Here is an 18,800-nt window from a genome sequence, read left to right as displayed (position 1 = left end):
AGAGCCCAGGTGCGCAGCTTCCTGGAAAGAAGGGCCAGGGAATGGACTTCACAGGCCGGGAGCCCAAGAGGACGGCACACCCGCACGGGGCTGTGCCAACTGCTAGCTGCCCCTCAGCTTAGTTCCCGCATTCCCAGCTTCCACAGCAGACAAGCAACTGCAGTTTCACCAGGTCTCTGTGTCACTTCTCCAGGCTTCCTTTCTGTGCTTGATGCTGTGCCCAAACATGGGACTGGCGTTAGACACCACATTTTAGGGTTATCAGGCTGAGAGGCGAGTCAGCAGTTTAAAGAACCCCCCCATACCCACCCCCCCACACACACTCGTGCACGCACGCACGCGCGCGCGCGCGCACACACACACACACATCCCCAAAGCCCTGGGTGATCACTCGGCATGCATCTGTTTGCACGATGTTTCTGGATATTGCCTTTTCTTTCTGTAGGGAGTTGGGGGACATAGCATCATTCATGTGGTTTCCAAATGTCCTCCTGGTTATAAGATCCCAAACTGGTTACGCGTGACTGAATGAGTGACTTGCCAAAGGGCTAACAAGGTGGCTCCCCAACAAGCTTGCAACAAGAGCAGCAATCACCCAGCCCAGAGGCCAGATATTACACCTAGATGGGCCAGCCACTAGGGGGATGGGACCGCTGGTCCTGCACTCCAAATGTGTGACAGGGAGGACAAGCGGTCACCATGGGCTGAGGGGAGCAGGCAGCCTCCCAAGTCCCCAGAGAGCACAAGGAAAGGCCCAGGCTCCCACCCCAAGCCATGGCCAATGGCCCCCACGTGCCCGACTCAGATGGCGGCGGAATCCAGAGCTGCCAGCCCAAGGTACGTGAGCACGGCGGGGCCTCCCTCAGCCCTCGAGAGTTCATCCCCACTCGCCTCTCTGCCTGCCTCCTGCTCACAGGTGGAGAAGGGGATGAACTCTCGGCACGCCTGGCCCCACTTGGGTATGGCAGTTATGTCCCGACAGGAGAAACTCCAACGACCGTTCTGCTCAGCCACATCTCCTGATGGGGCGGTGCGAGAGGCCGGCACCCAGGCCAGCGGCTAGGGAGGGTTACAAGCAACCCACCTCCCCCCGGCCAGCCCACGGGGGCTGGTGCTGGTCGCTGCCCGCCCAGGGAGTCCCGGCCACCGGCCGCCCTGGCACAAATCACTCAGAGAGAAGGGCTCTGCTCCCTTGCCTCAATTCCAGGAATTCGCAAACACACACAAACAGGAAGATGTCCCCCTTAGCACCTGCCTCTGAGAGACACCTGTGGTTTCTGTCTCCAAAGGCACCGATGTCTGCAGAACCCCCAAGAGACCCCGATTCTGGGCAGGGGTTCCAGGGCTCTACTCAACTGTTGGACCGAGGGACACCTGAGGTCACTGTGGGACAGATTCCATGCAGCCCCCTGTGCGAAGTGTGCCGACCATGTCCAGATGCCTCCCCTCCCACCCCCACCCAAGTTAACCCCTGCACTCCCTGCTCAGCTGCAGCACCAGGCCCAGCACTTCTGCCAGAGGTCACAGGTCCTGTGAGGGGTGAACCTGTTTCTGCATCTCACCCCACTGCCCAGGCTGTGCGGGGACCACAGAAACCATCCCCAGCAGGCTCCAAGGGAAGGGCCACCTCCGGTGAACCTCAGCCCCGCATGGGCCTCGAGACGGCATCTCCGCCTCCCTCCACACCACAGCGCCAGGCTGATGCCCTCACCTGATGCCCGTGGAGCGTGTAGAGCAGCCGGCCCTCCATGAGGTCCAGAATCTTCAAGGTCGAGTCGCTGGAGGCCGTGAGCAGGTAGTTTCCGGACGGGTGAAAGGACAGGGCATTCACCGCTGCGCTGTGCACTGGGGGAGGGACATCAGTCAGGCACTGGCTGGGAGGCCCAGGGATGCAGCTGGGGCCTGAAGATGGGCAATCGGGGCCAACCGTGGCTCGGCACAGGGCTAGACCAGGGTGGCCACAGCTCCAATGACGTGGGGAGCCCCACAACCAAAGAACAGAAGCAGACTCGTCCAGAGCTGAGGACGGGCAGCAGGAGACACAGGGCAGGCGGGAGCCCACGTGACAAGGCCCGAGGGATGGGGCGATTCCTCTTGCCCTCCCACCACACGGAGCAGTGGAGCTGGAGCAGAACGGAGTGCTCAAACATAACACCCAATCTGTCTCTCATAGCGCTACTTAGGGGAAACCGAACAGAAAAGACAATTCCTGAGTGCCAGTACGATGCCCCTGCCCAACGAGAGCAGGCGTGTGGGGCAGCCGGGCAGAGGTAAGACACACGCTCAGGAGCCAGTCGGGCCTGGGTTCCAATCCCAGCCTCCCCACTGTTCCTCACCTTAGGACCCTGAGTAAGCACCCTGACACGCACACCCGTTTCTCCTGCTGTATCATGGCACCCACGTGTTGGGGTGTGGGGCAGGGGGGGAGCCTGCCTGTGAGGCCTCTGTACAGAGGGAGCCCTCCGATGGGCCTCTCTGCTGCCCCGGGTGTCACACGCAGCTTCCAGGTCCTGCCGCTTTACCCGCGCAACAGCTCAACCTCATCTGTGACTTCCTGTTCCCCAGTGGCCTGGCCTGAGCCCGTCCATCCTGGTGACCCTCACTCTGCAAGATCCGACCACCCCAGCCCTGTTAGCTTCCCAGCTGCTCCACACGGACCTGGGAGACTCTTGCCCACCTCTACCCCTGACCTTGAAGCTCACTGCTCAGTCACCCCCTCAGGGAAGCCTCCCGACCTCATTGGGGCCACCCCCTTGAATTGTCCCCCTAAAGCACCATAAGTCTCTGGTGGACGCACTCTTCACTGCAGTGTTTTACGTTTCGGTGTAGCTCTCTGACTCATGGCCGGGTCCCCCATGAGACTGTGTGCTCCGTCAGGCAGGGGCTGTGTCGGGTCCTTGCCTCCCGGCTCAGTGCCTGACACGGAGCAGGACTCAGAAGGTGGCTGGTGAGTAGGTGAGTTGGACCCAGGCAGGCCACATGCGGACAACAACGTGAGGACCAGCTCCATCACAGCTTCTGAAAGCAGCTACTGAAGAAGACTTCGGTGCCTTCATCCCCACCACCACAGGCCAGGTGGGGGACACCAGTGGGGGTCACATAACCGGGGCCCGCTGAATCAGAACTGCTACAAACGGAAAGACAAATTCTAAAACCAACCCCTCACCCTGGCCCTGTGGGTCTGCAAGAACCAGTGCGAGGCCAGAAATACATCCACCACAGGTTGGCCTTCCACAGAGCCCACAGGGGTACAGGGAGCCCCTCAGAAACCAGCCCGGCTGATGGGCTGATACGCCTGGGGAGTGTGGGTACATGTCCCCAAGCACACTTAGGGGAGACAGCCAGGGCTTTACATAACACGGTATTTATGTCTGAGCATTCTCTAAGCACCACAGCTCCAGGAACCAGACTGCAGGGGGGCTGATGGGGTCTCCAGAGAGGCAGAACACAGCTCCCTCAGCCCGTTGCACTCCCCGCACTCGAGGCCATGGGGGGTGGGGGAGGTCAGCATCCTCAGTGTTTACCAAGACTTGGGGCATGGAGAGCCAAAGAATACGGCCACGGCTGACCCAACAGGAACTGAACAGGCAAGGAGCCAGCCACAGCAGTGGCAGAAAGAACGTTCGTAACGCAGAGTGTGACTGCCACTACCCACAGGTGGAAGGGACACACACATGCAAAGGGAAGTGGACAGAAGAAGCTCCAGACAGACCTTCCACAGAGGCCCCTGGGGAGGACAGGAATACGGGACTTCTCATTTTTACTCTGCATACTTCCAGATTTTTTTTTAACCATCAAAATACAGCCACTGTGATTACACAACTGGGTGAATGATAAAAAGTGAATCCTCCCCTGGTGGGTGGATTCACAAAAGAGTGAGTGGTGTCCAGGGAGGCGGGAGCCCAGTCTGGCTCGGCATCCTCCCGCCGGCCCTTCAGGTCGTGAGTCTACAGGCGAAGAGCTAGTGCCCTGCACTCCCGAGGGGCCCACGATGCTCGCCAGATTGCTGGTTCACACTGGCAGTGAAGTGGGGTGGGAGGAGGGGAGCCCTGCCACCCTCAACCCCACAGCAGGACAGCTCTGAGAGGCGGCCTGCCCTGCATCTATCTCCCCAGGCCCCATCTCCCTTTGGGCCTCTTCAAATGCTGCCCCCGGCGCGTCGACCTCCCTGAGCCTGGAGAAGGGCACGCTATTCTCATTTTTGCAGCCCTTGGCAGCCTGGCCTGGAATGAACGCTGCCCCGCCCCACCTGAGACAAAGCTGGCAGAGGTGCAGCCAGACCAGGAGGGTCCGGGGCTTCCCAGTACCACCAGGGCGGCGGGCGCAGGATGTGGATGGCACGCCAGGGCCTCCCAGCTGGGCAAGTCTACCCCAGGGAGGGAATCTCCCCCGGAGGAAGGGCAACCAAAAGCCCTGCTCTGCTCTAAATGGCAGGAATATCAAAGGCCTCCTCGCTGGGGTGGAAACATCTGGAACCATTTACTCCAGAAGTGGGCTCAGCTTGGGGGACCAGGATGTATTAGACACCAGGACCCACTGCCGAATTTCCCTCCTCATTCTCCTGCCTCACCCACAAGCCCCACCAGCCTGGGGCAGCCTCTCTGGCTCTATAAACATGGGAGACATATTCTAGGGAGGCCTCATTCTAAGAATCACCCCTGCACGCCAGTCCCCCAGGGAGGCTCCCACCATAAAGTCCTGAGCAGTGACTGTCCAGGAACAATCCACTTTTCATCAAGCCCAAAACCTGCTAGGCCCTCTTCTTGCTTCCATGGCAGTGATGGGTGACAACTGATGGCACAGCGCCCCAGAGAAGACATTCCAACTCATGGTCAGAGATATACCAACATCAAGATCCTACAGGTCAGGGCACCTGGGTGGCTCAGTGGGTTAAGCGACTGCCTTCGGCTCAGGTCATGATCCTGGAGTCCCGGGATCGAGTCCCGCATCGGACTCCCTGCTCAGCAGGGAGTCTGCTTCTCCCTCGGACCCTCCCCCCATCTCATGCTCTCTCTCTATCTCATTCTCTCTCTCAAGTAAATAAATAAAATCTTAAAAAAAATTTAAAAGATCCTACAGGTCACCAGGAGCCCAGAGAAGGTGGGACTGAGGCCACTGCAGACCTGCCCCTAAGCCCTGGGCACTGGCCATAGCTTGTGGGTAGCATGGGGCCTAAGGAGAGGCCTAGGTACCCACAATCCACTCTGCCCACACAGCGCTGCACGTACAAGCCCTCAGCAAGCCTGGCCCACTGCCCAGTGGGCTCCAAACTGACCAAGGGGCCCAGAGAAGTCCCAGGTACCCAAGTCGGAGGCAGCTTTCTAAGGCAGGCCACACGAGGCCAAGCCCCAGCCCCAGCCCACCACCATCACAAAGGGCTCAGCGCACTTCACCTGGGCGGGGCGGGGGGGCTTCTCGTAACATGCAACTGGCCTCCCCAGTGACTTCGGGTTCACAAGGGACTATGGATTCGTACAATGATGGTGCTCTGATACCAGCAGGGAAGGATGCTCAAAACCCTGCTCTGTGTGAATGTCACACCAAGGCCCACTTAGGGATGGTGGGAAGGGGCCAGTGAGCTGGCTAGATCACGTGGGACAGCGCACTGCCCTCCTGACCAACCCTTTTGTTCTCAAAACATGAAACAAAGGATACAGGCCTGCCCCACCAACGGACTGCACGGCTGCCTGAAAATCCTCTGTGACCAGATCTGCGATATGGCGGAGGGGTGTGTTAAAAACCAGGGGACAGAGAACCTGGGACTCTGAGCTCTAACTAGAATTTCTGGAGAGGGCCGAACCAAACCCTCCCAGGGCCCTCAGGAAGCGAATGACTAGAATCAACATGGTGTAAGGAAGCCAGCGTGGAGTGGCGGACAGAACGCCACACTCAGAGGCCTTCCATCGGAGACTCAGCTTCCCAGCTGTGGGACCATGGACAAGCCTCAAACTGCCCATCTGTGAAATGGGGGGTAGCCCTGTCCTGCCAGCACCCCCGGGGCCTGTCACTGGAGAGTGGACCTGCACGTGCCTGGGAGCCGCAAACCGCACTATGGGTTCCGGATGGGGGTTGCTGCTCAGATGTCTGAACAGCCTTCATGTGGGCTCGGAGCATATGGAGCCTAACCCACCTCCGTGGGGCCCGGCACTCCCAGGGATCCGGCAGCCCCACCGTCTCCTGGCTGAATTGGGAAACCAGAACTGCTCCCCACACGGACAGGTCAGAGCCGAGAAACTCCTTGCCCAAGACAGATGATGCCAGCTTAACTCCCAACAACCCAGCATGGAACAGGAAGTGTCCTCTGTGACGCGCAACCACAGGGCAGCCGGACACAGGCAGGCTGGGGTTGCTGACCACACAGTATCAGGAGTCAAAGGGTCTCAGAAAAGCCCAACAAACTCATGTGCCTCAAGCCCACCCAGGAGAGCCTGGTACTCATTCAGAGTCACCAAGGGAGACACTAGATGTCATAGTATTCTTAAAAAGTTTCCTCTGGGTTTCCCAGGGGCCAGGGACCGAAAACAGCTCAGGCATCTGCTACCAGAGTGCCAGGAGTCATTCTCGGGGAATCAACCTCCAAACAGATGCCCCGGCACCTCTGAGGATGAGGGAGCAGCTGCTACTAAGGGGGTAGGGGGAGCCTCTTGGGTAGAAGGTTTGGCCATGGAGCTCTTTGGGGAAGCCGCTAGACCTGAGCAGACCTGGCCAGGTCCCTCAAGCAGCATAAAGGGTGAGGGGTACGTCCCCCAGCCAATGTGCTCAGATCTACCGGGCTCTCGAGCCCCAGAGGGTAAGCTTAGGGGCAGTGGGATGGGTCTGCTGCCCCGTGCACCATGCATTGAGCAGGGAGCTGAGGAAACCCGATTATTTACGAGGTACTCCAAGCCACCCAAGGCGTCTGATCTATATTGGGGTGGCTTAGGAATAAGACACTGGGTGGCTCTGTCATAGGAGCAAAGGACAAGCAAAAACACACTGAAATCTCTCTGCAGAAGCTGTCAGCCTCATGCACCCGGGTCCCCCCAGGACTTGGCTCCTGATGCCACCTGAGCCCTCCCACCACCTCCCCGGCCCTGCCAGTCACTGACATCCCATGCCCACCCACCACAAAGTCTGCCCCCTCAATAACTCCAGGGACCTCTCTCCAGCACCCGCCACCCTCCTCGACTGCCCTACATCACTCCCCCTCCTGACCACCTCTTCAGGGGACATTGCATTCCTTCATGCCCCTGGCTCTGCCCCATCAGCCCTCCCATGGGCTCCCACCCCTCATTCTGGCTGCTTTGTGAACTTTTCCCTCTATGACCCCTTAATCACAGGGACCCAGGATATGGCCCCAGCCCTTCTCAAGCTCCCAATTCCTGGGCCCAGGTGGCCACTCAACCCACAGCATCACCTCCTAACTCTATTCAATCTCCAAAGCCTATCTCCCTGGGCCCGATCCCTGCCCCACTCGGATGCCCAGCCCTCACTCAGACACCGGGTGCAAGCAGCCCACCCAACAGTCACCCAGACACACCAGCTTCCCACCCATGTAGGCTCTCAGCACTGCTGTCCTCTCAGACAGACCTTCGCTCCTCGAGGAATGGGACCAGTCCCAGGCTACAACTTTGGGACCATGGGCCAGAGTATGGCATTCAAGGTCCTCCCCAATGGGTACCTGCTGGTGCACCCTACGAACACCAGACCCATGCTCCTGATCCATCAGAAGTGAGGCTGGACCCTCCCAAGATCACCTAGAGATCCTCTCCCCTCAGTGTCAAATCTTATGTGGCAAAAAGAAATAATAATAAAAAATTTAAAAACTTACGTGGTACAAACCACATTGCCAGTACTCACTTGAACTCCCCCAACAGATCTTCCCAAACCCCATAAGGTACTCTTACCACACCCCCTTTACAGATGGGAAGCAGCCTATGCTCCTAAGCTGCACTGCCTCGTCACCTTCCCTTCCCATCTCTCCTGACCCCACACTCAGCGGCGCCTTCCCGCCCAGCACTCCTCCGCACCTGCCAACCTTCCCCCAGTCCATCGTGCAGATGTGCCCGATCTCCAACCCAGGCCTGGCCCAGAGCAGAAGACAGGCCTCTAAAGCCTGAAGGAGGGGAAGGAGGGGTGTGGTCTCCAAGTAGAGGGTAGACCCCATAGCTGCTCTGTTCTAGAAGCTCTGTCTGAAACAGCGGCTGTGACAAACCCCAGGGCTCTCTGTTAAGGAAAGTACCAGTTATGCGGCTAGCCCCTGCCACCTGGTGGTCGTATAGGGCAATGCAGGCCAGACTCCCTACTCCAGGATCTCCAGGACCCAGACTTGGCAACAGGGGCATCATGAACACAGTACCTGGTTCCTGCACTCCCTAAGCTCTTGACACAGACCAATTCGTTACCCTCCCAACACCATCTGTGAGGGAAGTGCTATCATTGTCCCAGGGGGCGCAGAGGAGTCAAGTGACCTGCCCAACATCACACAACTAGGAATGCTGAGGCTGGCTGCGGAGCCCACCCTCCACCGTGTGCTTTTTAAGACCAGGAGCCTCTCCCTCTTCTTGGGAGATCAGCTAAGAAGGGCTCACAGGGGGTGGAAAGGAGAGCTCTGAACCCAAGTCCTACACCTTTGTCCAGACACATCCTTCCCATCTTCCCATTTTCAGGTGCGAATTCTGGAACGGAGCCCATGGACTTTAAACTTAGTCCCAAGTCAACGACCACAGCTCCTCAAACAACTCCAGCTCTACCCCTCTCCGGTCTCAGCCCCAGGCCCACAGGCCCGCCCACCATTTTGCCCCCTGCACAACTCCTAGTTCCTCCCGTGGCCCCTCGCCAGCTTCCTTCCCTGGCCCCATCCCCACCATCTCTAGGTGGCTCATGGCCCTGCCCAGTCACACCTGCTCTCAAGACAGTTCCATACTCTAGTCCCCTCCGCAAGCTCATCCTAATCACACGCAAGTCCGTCCCTACCCTACCTCCCAGCTGGAACCTGACACAGCCCGTGCTGACTGCCTGCCGCTCTGCCTTCCGAGGGCTACCATTAGATCAGGGGACACAGCCCCAGGGCTGCCTCCTGAGCCTGGTCTCTAGCCTAAGTTGACCCTCCGTATGGTTCTTGGCTCCATATCCATGGAGGACACCATGAGGCCAGAGGTGGCCAAGGTGCCACGAACACTGACTTCTTTTGACAGACCTGCCCCCTTCGCCTTAGCTCTAGAGGCAAGTAGCACGGGCAGCCCCTGAGAAGCGACCCTTGAGCAGAGCCCTGGCCAGAGATCCACTGCGAGCTCCTTGTCTCGCCCTGCAGTGTGCATGAGACTCTGCCGGCTCAGGAGCAGGCACCACAGGGCTTGGTGGGTACCAGGTAGTGCCAGGATCCACCTTCAGGCCAGTGTTCCGACCCGGCACGGCCACAACACAGACTGCTGGCCGCTGAAGATCCCAACAGGCCCGGGACTTCTCCCCACTGACCGGGGCCGTCCTCAGGCCCGCTTCAGCACCACGGCAACGAGCCGGCCACCTGCTCTACCGCGGCCGCTCTCGGACACTCACGCTGATAGTGCTGCAAGAGCCGGTGCGTCCGCACGTCCCACACCTTCACCGTGTTGTCCATGCCGGCGGCTGCGATGCACGTGCCGCTGGGGTGGAAGTCCACGAAGGTGACAAAGCTGGAAAGACAGGAGCCACCACATGCTATAGGAGGACCGTCCTGGCTCAGAACAGACCCCCAAACATCCAACCTTTTCCAACATCCCTGCATGTCTGCTCAGGCTGTTCCCCAAACCCAGAAGACCTCCCTCCTGCCCCGCTTCTTTACCAGGTGGCCAAGGCATAGCAAGGAAAGGGTGCGAACAGTGGCTAGCAGTGACCAGACGTGGACTCACCAGGGAGCGAATCCCAGCAGCCACTTCTACATACAAGTAGAGAAAGTGGCCTTCAGCCCAGAGGTCAGCCGACAGCTCAGGGTGTTTAGAGTCAGAGCCAGGGCCCTCATCAAAGCCCCCTGCCCGATGAGGCCCAGCCCCAAAGGGCCAGCAGGGCCCCAAGGCCACTGGTTGACTATCTCCAGGAGACAGGCCAAGGGCCCCCAATATCCCCACACGTGACATCCAGGCTGGCATCACGGCTGGCTCTCCGGAGGAGCCTTTCCCTGGGGCTCCAGCCTACCTGTGGAGGGCAGAAGCTGGGGTTCAACAAGAAGGCCAGAACAGGTGAGGCCCTACTCCAATGCAGGCTCCTCCCTCTCCTGATGATGTGGCACAACGTGAACCGCCACCAAGAACTTACAAGAACCTGCCAAGCCTTTCATTTATAAACCCATCACCATAGGCAACATACTAACATGATTTTGGGAGGTCCAGGGTCACCTTCTTTCAGAGAGACAAGTCACAATTCTGAGAACTGGGAAGTGAAAGGAAAAGAGAGGCCCCAAGAATCACATGCCTTAAAGTTAAGCACCCGTTATTTGTGGGGATGGGGATGAGATGAACCTCCCACTCACATAGGAAAAAATTCAGAGACAGAGAGAAGCAGAGACGTGGCCCCACATAAGGCCACTGGGGCCCCTTCATGCCTAGGTCCATGCTTTTCTTGAGCACCTGCAGGAGGACAGGGTCCGGTGACTTACCTGCCATGCTCACAGTAAGAGTGGACACACTCCCGGCTCGTCTTGTCCCATAGCTTGACAGTCTTGTCATCGCTGGCAGACACGATGAGCCGCCCATCAGGGGAGAACCTGAACCAGGCAGGGCACAAGTCACACCACCATGGGCACTGCACAGTGTCCTCCACAGCCACCTCCCTGCACTGCCCACCACCAGGCCCCAGAACCAGCCAAAGCATGAACGCTGCTCTGACCCTGAGTGATCCTGGGCAAGCAGCTTTCCCTCTGTGAGATGGGGAAGAATGGTACCTACACTCGTGCTGAGCAGGGAGCAGCGCCGTACGCACAAGGCCCCCAGCGCTGCACACGGCATGGGGCAAAGTGCGTGCTGACTGCTGATGCTATCAGCATGAAGGCGGCCCGAAGCCACCAACGGCATCGTGATCCTGTTCCCAGGCCCCCAAGTCCACACTTGACTCTGAGAACCACCTACCGACAAAAATGTGTGGCGGTCCTGGGGACCCACCAGCAAAGGGGGGTGTAGGCTTCACACTGGTTTGCTGGCCTGGCCCCTCCTATTCTCAGGAGCCCGACGGTGAGGCCTCTCTGAGCAATCAGGGACCTCCCAGGACACAGGTGCCCTGGAGAACAAGTAACTTGCATGGGGTCCCCAGAAGAACACCATAATAGTCCCCAACTTCTGACTCCCATGGTTTCCCAGCATCCCCAGACCTCCCAACCTCTTCCTCTGGAGCCCGGAGATCTCTGTCAAAAGGATCAGAATAGCTGAAAGTAGGCACATTTGTGTCCGCAATCCTTGGACCCTGAAAGGTCCTGTGGGTCACCTGGCGCCTATCCCCACAGCACTGCCCCCCCACCCCACAGCAAAGGGAGAGCCAGCCTCCAGACCAGCCTCCTCAGAAGCTTCAACATCCACCCAGCAGCTCAAGCAAAACCAACTTCTGAGAGGCAGACTCAGCTTCAAAACCCAGCAAGCGCCCAGGGGCAAGATACTGCGCTGTTCTGAGCCTCGGTGTCCTCATCTGTAAAATGGGAATGACACCGCCTAGCCTGCAGGCCTGCCGTGAAAAGAAATTGTAGAGTGCTACTAGTGACATCATCTTGTCACTATTGCTCCTAAAACAGCCCCCGCTGACTTGCTTGCGGCCGCATTACCGGATGTCAGGGGCTCAATCATGGCTGGCAATGAACTCACTTACTTGTCATGTGTGAGCTAGAAGCTCCTCAGCAATTTACAAAGTGACAACTTCTTTGCTCCCATTTCACCGATAAGGAAGCTGAGGCTCAGTAATATGAAAGAGTAGCTAGTTCGCCCAAGGTCACGCTACTGGCGCCTGGCAGCGCCTCGGTGCCCCTCAAGCCCCAGGTCCCTCCAAGGGTCCAGGGGCAGGACGATGCTGATGCTCACCTGGCGCAGCGGACCCAGTTGATGTGCTGGCTCAGGGAGAACAGGAATTTCTGGCGATGAGTTGACCACACCTTAACTGTTTTGTCGTCGGAGGCCGTCACAAAAGACTGGCCGTCACTGCAGAAGTGGACACTCCTCACTGTGGCCGTGTGTGCACGAAACACGGTAGACTCGCCTTTGCTGCAAGGATGGGTATTCCGATTCAGGAGACCCATAACGGTGACAGGAGGGCCCATGAGCACATCAACGCTCTCCCGACCCCTCAGAGGCCCCTCCTGATGTCAGTGCAGGCCTGCCACCCCAGCCCCCCACAAGGAAGACCAGAACCACCACCCACCCTGCCCATGTGTGAGCAGCATCAGATGGGAGCCCTTCCAGGATGGCTGCAGTAAGCCCAGAATCCCTCTCCCAACCCTAAGGGGAGGGCTCAGCTTCTGACAGCATCTCTTCAGAAGTAGGGCAGATGCCCCACCATGACAAGTCCAGAGCCAGAATGGGGACTGGAGAGGGGACAGCTCTGGCACCAGGACCCCAGGCTCAGCCCTTCCAAGTCTGTAACTCACACATTGGGTATCCAGATCCGGACAGTCTTGTCTCGGGAGCCTGAGGCCAGCAGGTGTCCCGAAGGGGAGAAGTTCACACAGGTGACAGCGTCCTTGTGGCCCGCAAAGCGGTAGGCGCGTGACTGGGGCTTCATGTGCCAGACCATGAGGCATGAGTCCATGGAGCCACTGGCTGAGAAAGTAGGGATGCTGTGACCCTCAACTCTAGTGGGCCTTGAGCCTCCAGCAGGACGATGGGGTAAGGGGACAGGAGAAAGACCACATTTCCAGCAACTGCTGAGCTGGGGTTTGGAGCATCGACGGGCTATCAGCTCTCCAAGCAGCAGGCCCACAAGGGAGCCAGACCAAGAGATGCCCTTCACATGCCAGGCCTGGGCTGCAACCCAGTGGGCCTCTGAGAAAACTCATTCCCCATGGGGTTCCCCACAGTCACACCCTAAGGGCACTAGAGAGCAACTAGCTCTACTCCCAGCCCAACCCAATGGGCCTTTTACCACTGAGAGGGACCAAGTCAATCAGAAACCTAGAGATCCCCAAGACAGATCAAATGACTTCAGTTTGCTCTTTATCTACAGTGACCAGTAGTCTCTGGCAGGGGACCTTGACTATGGGATGAAGGGAGAGCCTTGTCCCTAGAAACAAGAAAGCGGCAGTCATGACAGCTGTGTAGGAACCCCCAAGCGACCAAGGAGCAGGGGTACTCAGCTTTGCTCTTTGCCCTTCTCACTGGATGCTCCCGTACTGCTGTGGACAACAGAATCAAGGACCCAAGGAAAAGGAGCCATTGTTTAGGGCCATTCTACCAGCCAGACCCAAGAGATGGCTGGGGTACATGCAGTGAAAAGCCCAGACCCGGGGCCCACCCTCCAAGGCTCCGTGCCCTTGGCAAGGCCCCCAAACTCTCTGAGTCTCACACTCTGCATGTAGAATGCAGTTCACAAAACCCAGCACACAGACAGCTGGCCAGCTGAAGCAAGATGCAGGGCTAGACAAAGCACCTGGGTCCTCACAGTGCCCTACTCCCCCCACACCACACCTGCCAGCTAGAGACTCCGCCTTCTCAGCTCATAACCTAGGGCCGAGGAAAAGATGCCTTTTCTTACCCAGCTGCTTTGTGTTGAGACTGAAGTCCACACAGGTAACTGCATCTCGGTGGCCCTTAAAATGCCTCTCCAGTGAGGGGTCCTCCTGCAGGAGAGCCAAGGTCAAATGTGTGAAATTTGAATGAAGAAGGGGCTTTCCGAGGGCCAAGACTCTTCCTAAAACAGCCAGGAGGGTTTAAAAATGCTCAAGGCAGGACCTTGTATATAGAAAATCCTAAGGAATTCGCTAAAAAGCTATTAGAGCTAATAAACCAGTTAAGCAAGGTTGCAAGATCAATATATAAAAATCTCTTGTAAGACGCCCGGGTGGCTCAGATGGCTGAGCATCTACCTTCAGTTCAGGTCATGATCTCCAGGTCCTGGGATCAAGGCCCATGTTGGACTCCCTGCTCAGCTGGGAGTCTGCTTCTCCCTCTCCTTGCCTCTTCCCCTCTCAAGTGAATAAATAAAATCTTAAAAAATTTTTTAAAAATCTATTGTATTTCTGCATACCAGTAATGCACAATCTGAAGAATGATAACAATTCCATTTATGACACATGAAAAAGAATAAATACTTAGAAGTAATTCAACAAGAGGGGCGCCTGGCTGGCTCAGTCAGTAGAGCGTGCAACTCTTGGTCTCCGGCTTGTGAGTTTGAGCCTCACATTGGGTGTAGAGGTTACTTAAAAATAAAATCTTTTGGGGATGCCTGTGTGGCTCAGATGGTTAAGCATCTGCCTTCGGCTCAGGTCATGATCCCAGGGTCCTGGGATCGAGCCCCACATCGGGCTCCTTGCTCCGCAGGAAGCCTGCTTCTCCCTCTCCCACTCCCCCTGCTTCTGTTCCTGCTCTCGCTGTGTCTCTCTCTGTCAAATAAATAAATAAAATCTTTAAAAAAAAGAATCAAGGAGAGAAAATGCGGGCCTTTCGGCAACCCCCATTTCGGGAATCAGATTCTGAACCCTCAATCTCACTGTAGGCTGGCCAATGAACCCAAAGGTCAGCCTGGACAGCCCCAAGGGGCAGTGCCACCATCTCTGCTGCGCCCAACATCATCAAGGAAGCAGTAGTTCAGGACACTGCTAGGAAGACATGGAGAAAATATTCCAGACTCTTTCCACACAACAGCAGCTGTCTTAGCACTTGAAGAGTTATAGCCCTGCCATGCAAACATCTCCCCCTGCCCCAAATATCAGAAACCACAAAGAAGGATTTTGGGCACACCGGGGAGCCCAGCAAAACCTCCTCTTGGGAAAAAAAAAAATGTCCTTGGGGCAGAGTAAGACCATTGCCACCCCACAGAGTTGTAACCAGAACAAAGGCCCCCAGGGCCCTGTGCCCAGCTCCACCCCCAACACACCTGCCTGAGTCCCCCTTTCAAGAAGAAAGAGAGTGGCAGCTGGGAGTGGGGTAGGGCAACAGAGCAGCAACTGCTTCACCTGAACCTCTTGGGAGAACAAGATAATGCCCACCTCTAGGCTCAACGGGCAGAGGTAAGTTCAGTTCCAGCTCTGACCAGGGGACCCCGAAACCGTGGTTCCTCAGTGGCTGCACCCTAAGGTGGTTTATATATGGAAGGAAGTGGGGACGGACTTATGGGAAGGGCTAGATTAGGGGTCAAAAAGCCTGGATCCTAAGTCTGGGCCCTCTGCTCAAGTCCCCACATGCCAACAGGCACCACCCGGCCTTCCTGACTCTCAACCCAGCCCAAAGGCCAGACATGTTTAAACAATCTCTCAAAAAGAGGGGTTTTGGAGTGCTTCCCTCTGGAGGAAACTGGGACTCAGGGCGCCCGGCCCAGATCACACTGCAGACCTGGGCTGTCCCGTCCGAGCACGGTGTTCGCTCAACAAGCCCCTACCCAGCCACCCACTGCTCAGGATGGTGAGACTGAGGCCCGGAGCTGGCCTCCTGCCCGACCTCCTGTCGAAACGTACTAGTACTAGTGTCTCCTCCACTAGGATGCAAATCCAGGGAGCGGGGACTCATTGGTCCGCCACGGTAGTCCGCAAAGGGTCTGGCACTCAGGAGGTGCTTACTACGTGTCCCGACCCAGCGCCCCCTGCACAGACGGTAAACAGGCTGGAGAAGACTGGCTCGGGACCCGGCATCCCACTCGCCCCCTAGCAGCCATCGCCTCGGCTAGGCACCCACAGTCCCAGCGGGGAGACTAAGGCCGGGCAACCACCGCCGGCAAGAACTTACTGGCCAAGGTGCCGCCATGGCGGGTCCGGGGCGCCCAAGGCGCCGGAGAAGGCAGCGTCGGCAGTTGCGGCCCGTTCAGTTTCCGCGCCCCCAACCGCCGCCAATAGCAACGCGGGTCGCGTCGCCACGCCCCGCCCACGACGATTAAAGGAGACGCAGCGCCTCCTCTTTTTGTCCCCCGGCCGGAAGCAGAGCTGTGTGGCCGGTTCTACGGCCTCCGCGCGCAGCTCCGCCAGACCAGCAGCCCACGGGTGCCGCCGCCAAAGTTCTCCGTCCACTGTCACTAATCCCCTAAGAAATTACAAAACCCAGAATGAGGGGTTCACTACATCGGCCCCGTAGCTGGGTTTACCCCACGACGAGCACAGCCTTCTGGGAAATGCAGTTTCAAGACGGCCGGCACCTTGGGTCTGCAGAAAAGTGGAACTACTTTTCCCGAGATACTTTGAGGGCGGGCCGTGATTAACCACCCGTAGGAAAGGCTTCAAAGATCCCGGAAGTGGAGGACACGTGGGTCGTTGTATTTGTGTCCTCTTAAAGGGCCCTTGAAACCGGGTGTTCGCTCAATACCTTAAGGGCCAATTAGTCGCCCCTCAGAGATTCTTTAAATGGGTCACGCCTCCGAACTTAAAACAAGTCATTTAAAAGAACACCAGTCACTTGGAATCACATCCATGGGATCCTCTATGGGTGGAGAAACCTAGGTTCTATTCTGTTGTCGTCCTGCTTCCTTGTGTGACCTGTGACCTTGGAGAAAAAAAGGACCTCTGCCCGGGCCTCAGTTTACCCATTTGTAATATGAGGGAGTGTGATGCAGCCTGGCCCTCTCCAGACCCCTCAGCCCTGAGAAGCGGTTGTAAATTACATATTTAAAAGAGAAGGAGACATTTCTAGATATGTCTTCTGAAGCAAGGGAGACAAAAGCAAAATTAAACTATTGGGACTGCATCAAGTTAAAAAGCTTCTACACAGCAAAGAAAATAATTAACAAAGCCAGAATACAACCTACTGAATGGGAGAAGATATTTGCAAATGACATATCTGATAAAAGGTTAGTATCCAAAATATATAAGGAACTTACACAACTCAACACCAAACATTCAAATAATCCAATTAAAAATGGGCAGAAGACAGGGACATTTCTGGGATGCCTGGGTGGCTCAGCTGGTCAGGCATCTGCCTTCCACTCCGGTCGGGGTCCTGGGATTGAGTCCCGCGTCGTTGGGCTCCTTGGTCAGCAGGGAGCCTGCTTCTCCCTCTGCCTGCCGCTCCCCCTGCTTGTGCACGTGTTCTCTCTCTCTCTCTGACAAAAAAAAAGACATGGACATTTCTCCATAGAAGACATCCAGATGGCCAATAGACACATGAAAAGATGCTCAACATCACTCATCATCAGGGAAATACAAATTAAAGCCCCAATGAGATATTGCCTCAGAGCTGTCAGAAAGGCTAAAATCAGAAACACAAGAAACAAGTATTGGCAAGGATGCAGAGAAAAAGGAACCCCCGTGCACTGTTGGTGGGAAGGCAAACTTTTCCACTGGTGCAGCCACTGTGGAAAACAGTATGAAGTTTCCTTAAAAACTTAAAAATAAAACTACCATATGCTCCAGTAATTCCACTACCGGGTATTTACCCAAAGAATAGGAAAACCCTAATTCAAAAAGATATATGACCCCCTATATTTATTGCAGCATTATTTACAAAAGCTGAATTATGGAAACAATCCAAGTATCCATCAGTAGATGAATGGTTAAAGAAGATGTGGTGTGTGTGTATATATATGTATACACACACACACACAAATACATATATATACACATACGTATATGTACACATACAATGAAATATTACTTGGCCATAAAAAATAATGAAATCTTGGGGTGCCTGGGTGGCTCAGTTGGTTAAGCAGCTGCCTTCGGCTCGGGTCATGATCCCAGGATCCTGGGATCGAGCCCTACATGGGCTCCCTGCTCAGCAGGAAGCCTCCTTCTCCCTCTCCCTCTGCCCCTCCCCCTGCTCATGCTCTCTCTCTGTATCTCTGTGTCTCAAATGAATGAATAAAATCTTTAAAAAATAATAATAATGATGAAATCTTGCCATTTCCAACAATATGGATGGATCTAGAGAGTATAATGTTAAGTGAAATAAATCAAAGGCAAATACCATATGATTTCACTTACATGTGGAATTTAAGAAACAAAACAAATGAACAAAGAAAAAAGAGACAAACCAAAAAACAGATTCTTAACTATAGAGAACAAACTGATGGTTATCTGAGAGGAGGTGGGTGGGGAGATGGGTGAAATAGGTAAAGGGGATTAAGAATACAATTACCGTGGGCGCCTGGGTGGCTCGGTTGGTTAAGTGACTGCCTTCAGCTCGGGTCATGATCCTGGAGTCCCGGGATCGAGTCCCACATTGGGCTTCCTGCTCAGCAGAGAGTCTGCTTCTCCCTCTGACCCTCTTCCCTCTCATGCTTTCTATCTCTCATTCTCTCTCTCTCAAATAAATAAATAAAATCTTAAAAAAAAAGAATACAATTACCATGATGAGCACTGCATAATGTATAGAATTATTGAATCACGATATCATAAACCTGAAACTAATGTAACACTGTATGTTAACTATACTGGAATTAAAGTAAAAAATAAAAGAAAATTAATAAAAGGGGAGACATTCTAAGGGCCTGGCCACCAGGAGCCATCCCTGCTCACTTTATGCTGTCAGAACGTCCAGGCTGTCCTTGTCCAGAACTTTTACCCTGTTTCTGGGCATCTTCCCAACCTGGAACTGACCTGGACCGGATATTATGCAACATTCAGGAAACTTCTGTCACCTCCCTGAACAGGCCAGTTTGGCCAGACTCCAACACTGATTAGGATTTGGCCAGGCCCGGAGGTTTCTCATTATTACATCCTGAGACGAAAG

At 55.7% G+C, this 18,800-nt stretch overlaps 1 protein-coding gene across 1 annotated transcript in view; it reads right to left on the bottom strand.

The window, feature by feature from the left end:
- POC1A (POC1 centriolar protein A) overlaps positions 1-16,275 on the bottom strand; it is a 69,312-nt gene extending 53,037 nt beyond the window's left edge. Inside the window, exons 1-7 of the mRNA XM_028124449.2 lie at positions 15,870-16,275; positions 13,684-13,768; positions 12,581-12,752; positions 12,018-12,197; positions 10,613-10,720; positions 9,538-9,653; positions 1,712-1,845 (exon numbers count right to left, since the gene is read on the bottom strand). Coding sequence (XP_027980250.1) covers positions 1,712-1,845; positions 9,538-9,653; positions 10,613-10,720; positions 12,018-12,197; positions 12,581-12,752; positions 13,684-13,768; positions 15,870-15,887 — 813 coding nt within the window. The 5' untranslated portion in view covers positions 15,888-16,275. The remainder of the gene's footprint in view (positions 1-1,711; positions 1,846-9,537; positions 9,654-10,612; positions 10,721-12,017; positions 12,198-12,580; positions 12,753-13,683; positions 13,769-15,869) is intronic.
- Positions 16,276-18,800: the final 2,525 nt, after the last annotated feature.

The sequence above is a fragment of the Eumetopias jubatus genome, unplaced genomic scaffold (assembly GCF_037043125.1).
Source record: "Eumetopias jubatus isolate StellerSeaLion01/CBP00866 unplaced genomic scaffold, mEumJub1_p1.0 scaffold_1, whole genome shotgun sequence".
Taxonomy (NCBI): domain Eukaryota; kingdom Metazoa; phylum Chordata; class Mammalia; order Carnivora; family Otariidae; genus Eumetopias; species Eumetopias jubatus.
Note: the sequence above shows the minus strand (reverse complement) of the source record. Positions and strands in the feature narration are given on the sequence as shown.